Genomic DNA, 8,754 nt, shown 5'->3' on the forward strand with positions numbered 1-8,754 from the left:
GAATTAAAATGTTTGTAAATTGTATAATTAAGTGTATAACACGAAGATATATATTTTTGCATGTGTATATACAATTTTCTCTCGCTTTATACAAAACAGAAACAAAATTATACACTTCTGTGTATAAAGCGAGAGAGGCGAGCGAGAATGGAGAGTGGCGAGCGAGATTTCTGGGAGAGAGACGCTGGCAAAATTTAGCTAACGTTTGCTATGGAGCACAATTAAATCAAACCCTAGCTATTCCATTTATTTTAGGTTATTAGTTTGTTATTATATACAATTTTCCCTTAAAAAAAGGCATGTGTCTTAGGCCCCCAAATTTAATGGGCCTCTTATTTAATAATAATAGGTATTATTATTTTTTAAAGAAATATTGAATACTATTTATAGAAAAAGTAAACTTTTCATGAAAAATTAAGGAATTATTATAAGAAATTTGACATATTTAGAGTACTACATCTCATGAAAAATAATTTAAAATAAGAATGGTTATATTATCAATTGAAAATTAGAAGAAATCAGTTATATAAAAGTTATTAACAATTCAAGTTTAAGGCCTCGTTTGATTTTCGCTTTAAGCCACTAATATGCTTGAGACTCTCCGGACAATATGTTTGATATTATTGCTAAAAAGCAACTTATTTTTATAAGCGTTTTTTTTTAAAATGACTTTTTTATGGAGTGCTTTTGAAAAAAAAAAAAGTTGTGTTTGATTAATTCGTTTAAAAAGTGATTTTCATAAGCAATTTGCATTTGACTGGTCATTTTCAAAAATTATTTTTGAAAATCAAATTACAAAAAGACAACTATTAATTTACTTTTAATATTAAAATTATTTTATTGAGAAAAGCTATTTTAAATATTTATTATAAAATTAATTAATTTTTTTATTTTTTTAAAGTTAAAATGTTTATATTTGAATTAACCAACATTATACCTTGTTTAGGAGGTTGAAATCTTTAATTGCTATTTTTTTTCTTTTTTGTAATCTTATAAAAAATATTGTTGTTACTTTTTTTTTTTCTAATTATGCAAAATAATATGCAATATATAAACGCAAAATAAAATTATTGAATGAAATTTAACTAGATTTATGAAATCGGTCAATTAATTAATAAAAAATGTATATTAAATATGTATATATAAAAATGTTATTTTAGTCTTGAGAAAAAATAATTTAATTCTGCTTTGTAAAGCAGAAATTTTTAATTTATTTTCAACGGTAGAAAAATTATTTCTACTTTCATTTAAAAAACACTTATATTAATGGGTCAAGCACTTAATTTTTTAACAAAAATATTTCTCTCTCAAAATAAATGACTGATCTCTCGATAATAATGTCAAACAAGCACTAAAATTTATGATGTTGAGAGATTGTTTCCACAATCCAAAAAAAAGTTGTAGATATTACAATTAAAGGTTAACAATAGATTATAAATTGAAAAAAGAAACACCAAAAAATCAAACAAAATCAATAAATACAAATTAATATAATTTTATTTTCATATTTAAAAAAGTAACTAAATTAATTTAATTTGATTTTAGTCAAGAACTGATCCAAATCAAACCACAAGCTACCCCTAATTTTGTTGCGTGTGAAAAAAGATTTTTTTGAGATCAAAAGCTTTTTATTGTTATTTTGTCAACATTGAGATTTAGTTTGACGAAATGACACAATGATTCGTCCCATCAGAGACTAAGCTAAGAGTAAGAGTTTGGGTGTTCAAGGTTTTTGTTAATAACTATCAATCATTTTGTTAGGGATTCATAAATTAATATACACATATATTTGATTAATATTTTTAGTACAAATATAGGATCTAAGAAAAAGCTACTGGATTCGTCTGAACCCATGAACTCCCACCTATCTCCGCCTCTGCGTCCAACTAGGAAATCATTTCCACCTTCATGTACATACATTATGATCTTTAGTGACAATTAATTAGCATTTGCCGCTAAATATGTACTTTTAACGGTAATTAACATTCTTTGTATATGTCCTAAAGGCTTTAGCGATGTTGAATCTAATTACACTTAACTAATGCCGATAAAGACTTTAACACTCTTTATTGATGTGTCTATTTATTACCGCTAAAAAATATTTTTATTGTAGTGATATAAGAATGTCATTTTCTATTTTTTTTTACTCATTTCATGTTGCATTATTTTTTTTACCAATCATCAACAAAACTAGCTACATAATTTTAAATAAAAATTTGTTAGCAAAATCAAATTTCCTCTGCTTAATCCCTTTTTGTGAAATAGTTGGTTGATTCATTACTTTCTTAGGAATGAAGGAATTTGTAGGTTGTGAATACGATTTGTTTGGTGGTGAACAAGCTATTGCGGGATTAATTATTTTTAGATGATTTATTTTATTATGTATATGAGATAATTTATTTTATTACTATGAAACTTTATCTCATTATTATGATATAAGTTATTCTAAACATGACAACCAACAAATTTTTATTTCAGGACTATTTATTTTTTATCTCAAGACATCAATTATATATTATTTTAACTTTTTCCTGTGAATTAGGTTGATGTCAGTTTAAGAGCCTGCTTGGCTCAGCTTAAAAGCTGGTCAAACTGACTTAAAAGCTGGTTTTTGACTTATTTAGCTGTTTGGCAATACTCAAAACAACTTATTTTAAGTTTAAAAAAACTTATTTTAAGCCAAAAGTTAAAAGCTGGGGTAGGGGTGTTTTTCCCCCCCAGCTTATAAGCTGTTTTAAGTTGACCACATTTTTACATGTTTGCCCTTAATATTTTTATACAATCTCCAAATTACCCACATAACCCTAACATCTCTTTCTTCTATTTTTTCCTTTTCACGTGTGGATGATAGACAATTACTATTACTAATGAATGAAAATAAAATAAATCTTAAATCTTTCAAGTGATCTATTCAAATTATATATTATTTAAATGTAAAATAAGTTGCACATATAAATTAAATAAAAATTTATATTCCTCTTATAAATAATTTGTGATAATAAAGAAATATGTGAATGATAGACAATTATTATTACCTATGGATGAAACTAAAATAAAATCTTAAATCGTTCTTTAATTTATTCAAATTATATATCTTTAAAATCTATAATAAGTTTATATTCCTCTTATAAATAATTTGTGATGAGAAAGAAATATGTGAATGATAGCAAAATATAATTATTTATGGCTGTAAAATATAAATAAATTAACTTTTATTATGTTAATAGCTTTTATGGGTATTTCAGACATTTTGATTTAAAAAGCTGTTTATCAGCACTTATTTGCCAAACACATTAACAACTTCTTTTTTAACTTCAGCACTTTTATCGAAACGCATAACTGCTTATTTTAAAAATAAGTTTCAGCACTTTAAAAAGTACTTTTTTAAAGGTGCTTTTATTAAGCCCATCCAAACGGGCCCTAATGCTCTCTATGTATTTCTTTCTCTATATTAGTATTACTAATAATGTATATATTATTTTACTTTTTCTTGTGAATTAGGTTGATGTTAATTAGTTTAATGCTTTTTATGTATTTATTCTCTATATTAGTATTATTAAGGCGGAATACATAAATAGATTTTTAAGCTTGTTGGATTTTTTTCACATATATTTTAACTATGATATTTTCCTATTGAATTCTTAAATCACCCATAATTTATTTCTTTTAATCACTCTTGGCTAATGTGAAATAAATCTTCAACAAATGTGACCGAAAGAAAAATAATTTTTAAGGTTTTCTCGTCTAAAGCATCGGGTCAGAAGTTTTTTGGGGGGAAATGAAGGGGCTTTAGTTTTTAGGTTTGGAAAATGAATATGTGGCATTGACATGTGAACGGATTGAAGTTTGATTGGTTGCAATTTCCACGTGGGAAAGATGGATCTTGCGTGCACAATGAACAAAAAATTATTTATTGAAGATTTGTTCCACATCAACCAACATTTGTTTAAAGTAAACAAATTATGAACGATTCAATAGAAATATGATATAATCAAAATACTCGAAAAGAAAAAATCAATAAATTTAAAAATTTGTGTATGAGTTCCACCAATCGCTTATTAAGAATAATTTTATATAGTTCCATGTCCTGTGATTTATGTTGCACTTACAGGTAGCTATGAAAAAAAAAAAAAAACTATATAACCTTTGCAAGCCTATATATTTCACATGTTCATTAGCCCATTTTTAGGTATTGACTTCATTATGCGATTAATTACCATCTCGTGTTTAGCGATATACATTGTAGTGTTATTTTTTTTACGTGATGTGATGTCTCTAATAAAATCGTATTTTATTTTTATGTATTTAGTTTTATTATAATATTTAAAATCATTACTAGGTGTTTGTGTCTATCAAGATACATATGTACTCAAAAAAACTGTTACTTTCAAACTGGAAAAAATTAAAAAAACTGAACCAAATTGACAATGATGGTTATTTTTTTTTCGTTTAATTTGATTTGATTTGATTTTAGAAATTAAAAAAAAAACTAATTATATTGATTTGCTTTGATTTTAACCGATAACCGGTCCAAACTTAACCTCTAACCCTTAATTATAGGCCTTCAATTGGAATATAGTATAATCGATAGCTTCTTAATTTTTTCTTTCATGACAAATATTACGAGGAGGGAGTTATAATCTCTTATCAACCTAAGCCAGATCTTTAATTCTTTATTCTATTTTCGTGATTTCATGCATTATTATGCTTGAGAAAGGTTATCTATCAAGTTAGGTTAAGTATAAATATAGAGGAATTTTAGCACAAGAAGTCAGGATGGCCGAGTGGTCTAAGGCGCCAGACTCATTAAGAGCTTCTATTGCATCAACGGTGGAAATGGAGAGCAGGCTCGGAATATAATAGCTTGAACCGCTTAGGCTCTTTGCACCTAAATAAATAGTAGACACGCAAAAAAGTTCTGGAATGGTTATTTTTGTTCTATGTATCAAACGATTCCTAAAAATTAATATGATCATAAGTGAGTTCTCCTGAAAGTAAGGACCCTTTTTGGCGTAGAAGTTATGCATCTTTTCTAATGTTATCTCATTTTATTTGAAAGTCGGTGATTTGTGATGAAAAATTCAAATCCAAACAACTAATATTACTCGAGCATGAATCTTTTTTTCTAAATACTCTTTGAGCTTCACTCGTGAAGGTGTAGAAAGCCACTAGTGCCTTCATGAGAGTTGAGGTTATTGCCTTGACGGTTTGTCATTTTTTCTCATGATCTGTACTATAGCGCAAACACGAATCACGAAAGCAGTCACTAATACTTGCATCACGACATCACGGCTTGTGATGGGATGCTTTGCCAAACCTCGCATAAATGCGTAATGCTTTGTGCACCGGGCTACCCTCGGTGAAACTATTAATGCATTATGGCTGATCAACTTGTGAACAATCAAAATTAGAAAGAACAACATCAGAAAGTAAAGCCTGAGAAGACCTAATACCCTGTCTTCACTCAAAAACACAAGCAAATAAAATTCTCAAGTCATTAAAATCTAAAACTGCATATCTGAATTAGATGATTGAGTTTGATATATCATCAGTTCCATTAATTTGAAAGGGAAATAACACACATGAAAATCATGCTGTTCTACAACCTATTTTGCTTCCACAAAGCAGAATTTTTAACATGTTAAAAGCCTATACAAATAAAATTCGACTTCTGATGCTCCAAGAAAATGTCGAGAGTCGCCTTCAAAACTGAAGTAATCCAGTCGAAAGACACACATATGAATTGACGCTAATTACCGTCCTATACCAAGGTAGGAGTAAGGTCTACGTACACTTTTACCCTCCTCGGACCCTACGGGGTTACTCTGGATACGTTGTTGTTGTTGACACTAACAACTATCCTGTTAAGCTTGGTTAAGACTGAAAAACTCTAATGATTTAACCTGTGAACTTCCATGGTATTGCAAGTGATAAACATCAGAACACCAGCAAGTCGTCATCCAAGTAGATTCTTCCGAGTATTGGTTTATTGAATGAATTGACCTAGTTGAATGATCATTGCACTTATGTCATCAGAGGATCCTCTTGTTACTGCCAAATCGACTAGCTTTTTGCAAGCAGATAAAGGCTGTGGGTTATCAACACCTACGCAGAAAGGTCGAAGTAGATCCACTGCTTCTTGATTACTTACCTGAAAATTTATACAAAGAAAATTTAGCCTCCTAATTTCCCAATCTCTGTACACTTTAAACTAAAGAACTTGGAACTTTTCACAGCTTCAAATGACACTTTTTTAAGCAGTTGGCTGAAAATGAGATAAAAAAGTCTTAGCCGGTTACCTTTTTCCAAAGACCATCGGATGCCAAGATCAAGAATTCACATTCTGGTCGAATAGTCAATATTTTGGTCTCTGGTTCAGCTATCACCCATTTCTTAAGTTGGGAATCTCCTATTCCTCGTGACACAGCAAGAGATCCTTGAATTCTCCACACACCCCGGCAACAATCTACATAGCCACCTAGGCGTTGAATTCTTTCCATTTCATCTTGCCTTGAAGGACAATGATCAACCGTGATTGCCTCCGCCACTCCTCCTCTGCTCATAACAGCACGACAGTCACCAGCATTCGATACAATAAGTTCTCCATTATGTACCAGTGCTGTCACACAACAGCTCCCTCCATTTGCATTTAGCTTTAGAAACTCCGCATCTGTACTGAGGTATCCCTCTCTGACTGCCTCTTCCAGTCCCTCTTCACTCCTCAACGCTACTTCATTTATAATATTCCTGCCCAAATTCTTTGCCGCAAACTCTGCAGCTTTTGCTCCACCGTGTCCATCAAATACACCAAAAAAAGCCTGAAAGAAGAATAAATAACATTCAACATAAGAATATACACCATCTTCATCAAATAAACAATATACCTATCTAATTCAACAACACCAATCACTTCTCTTGAGTCATCACACCCATTCATTAAACTCATTCTATATTCCTATTATCAGCTCTAAGGCAGAATCACAGTGTCTTTGTTTACTGAAGCGGAACGTTCTATAAGGTTGATTCGTTTAATTCAAATAGCTTAACAGTTCAATCCCACAAATTACATTAACCCATTACTATGACTTCGATTGTCCTTTACACATTATAATCATAAAAATCGTGTTTAATTGATGTAAGAGTCACTAATAAACTTCGAAAAGCACCATCAACCAATAGGTTGAAGGTTGGAGTCAAGTTGGAGGATAAGTGAGAACAGTATTGATCCTCCTGCTAATGATCCATCATCAACAACAACTACTACACATCAAATTCTACCAGTTGCATGAATTAGATGGTTAAATCAATCTTTCATATCAATTAGTAAGGCAAAAATTTTGGAATCCTCAATTCGGGAGTGAGATACTCATCAACAGATATAGATAAAATTATCCATCAATAATCCAAAAATTAAGAGGTTAGACAAACATTTCTAGCAAATAAGTAGTACCTGTTTAGAGCCATTTTTAGCATCATCATTTACTACCGCAGAATATCGATCTTCCATATCACCTCTTTTTTCCCCTCTTTTACAGAACACAGAGTATCCTTCTCCTTCAACTTCCACTTCATCCACCCTACTCTCTTCCCTCGGAGTTTCACTAACGTTTTCCAAACCTAACGAGACAATCGGAATCGAAATCCTCGCCGGCCTCTTCCTCTTTGAAATCGCCACCGCTTCCGCCTTCGTCGACGATGATGACGTAGAGCACTCCGTCGGTTCCTCCTCTTTCCTTAGATTTCTGTTGTAGCAATTACTCAACGGCGATAGAGGTGATTGACATAAAACCGCCGGTGCCGGCACCGGAGATAGTGATGATGATGCATAGAAGGACGACAGATTTACCGGCGATTGTATAGATGATGGTTTACAGAAAAATGGTGAATTAATTACTTTTGATTTTTGTTGTGATGGTGAAAATATTTGAGAATTTGTTATTGCTATGGCACAAGGCATTTTTGTTCTTTGTTCTATTTTTGCTCTAATTTAATTTTTGCAGGTTTTAATTTTTGGTTGTAAATAAATTTGGAACAAATGGAGATATTTATATTGGCGTTTTTTGGTTCCTACTTCGAAGAGAGAATTAGTCACCACCAACGCGCCATGCATGTGCGATGGATATAACCAAATAAATATCTATAATGTGAATTGAATTTGGTTGACATTATTTCGTCCTTGATCCAAGTTTTTATGATTGTTATTTTTATTAGGTATTTGTGTGGATCGGTTTGGTTTGATTTTAATATTTATCGATTTATAGATATGTTAAACTGTTATAAAATTGTTAATATATTTAATTTATCAGTTTCGATTTAACTTTCAGAAAATTTGATTTAAAAAGTCATTGAAAATTGCTAAACAAGGAGACAAATCAAATAAAACGTGCACATAAATTAATATATAACATCTTAATCTAGAGCAAATATTGATACGTCGTAGGATAATCAAATTAAACAATTAAAAATAAAAGTATGAAACTAATTTTTAAATCAAAAACTTTATTTGCGAGATATAAATATAATTTACTATCACGTTTTCAACTAACCCTATTAAGGACCGATAATTTTTCTAAAATATCAGTATCAAAACTGCTAAATCAATATTTCATTGTAGATGAATTATTAATTAATTTTTTTCGATTCAATTTTGTGCAATGATTTCATAATAGGCCATGTAATTGACGTGTAAGATTATGATTTAATGGTATCTCAACGAGAATACGAGTGACAAATTAAAATAATTTTAAAACACAA

General features: G+C 30.2%; 1 protein-coding gene across 1 annotated transcript; it reads right to left on the reverse strand.

Moving 5' to 3' along the window:
* Positions 1-5,497: 5,497 nt before the first annotated feature.
* On the reverse strand, positions 5,498-8,143 carry LOC101258862 (putative protein phosphatase 2C 53). Its single transcript, XM_004239898.5, has 3 exons — positions 7,451-8,143; positions 6,300-6,818; positions 5,498-6,151 (listed from the first exon to the last, which is right to left on the reverse strand). The coding sequence occupies exons 1-3, from the start codon at positions 7,955-7,957 to the stop codon at positions 5,987-5,989; spliced, it is 1,191 nt and encodes a 396-aa protein (XP_004239946.1). The 5' UTR covers positions 7,958-8,143; the 3' UTR covers positions 5,498-5,986.
* Between the last annotated feature and the right edge of the window lie 611 nt (positions 8,144-8,754).

This window comes from Solanum lycopersicum, chromosome 5 (genome assembly GCF_036512215.1).
Source record: "Solanum lycopersicum chromosome 5, SLM_r2.1".
Taxonomy (NCBI): Eukaryota; Viridiplantae; Streptophyta; class Magnoliopsida; order Solanales; family Solanaceae; genus Solanum; species Solanum lycopersicum.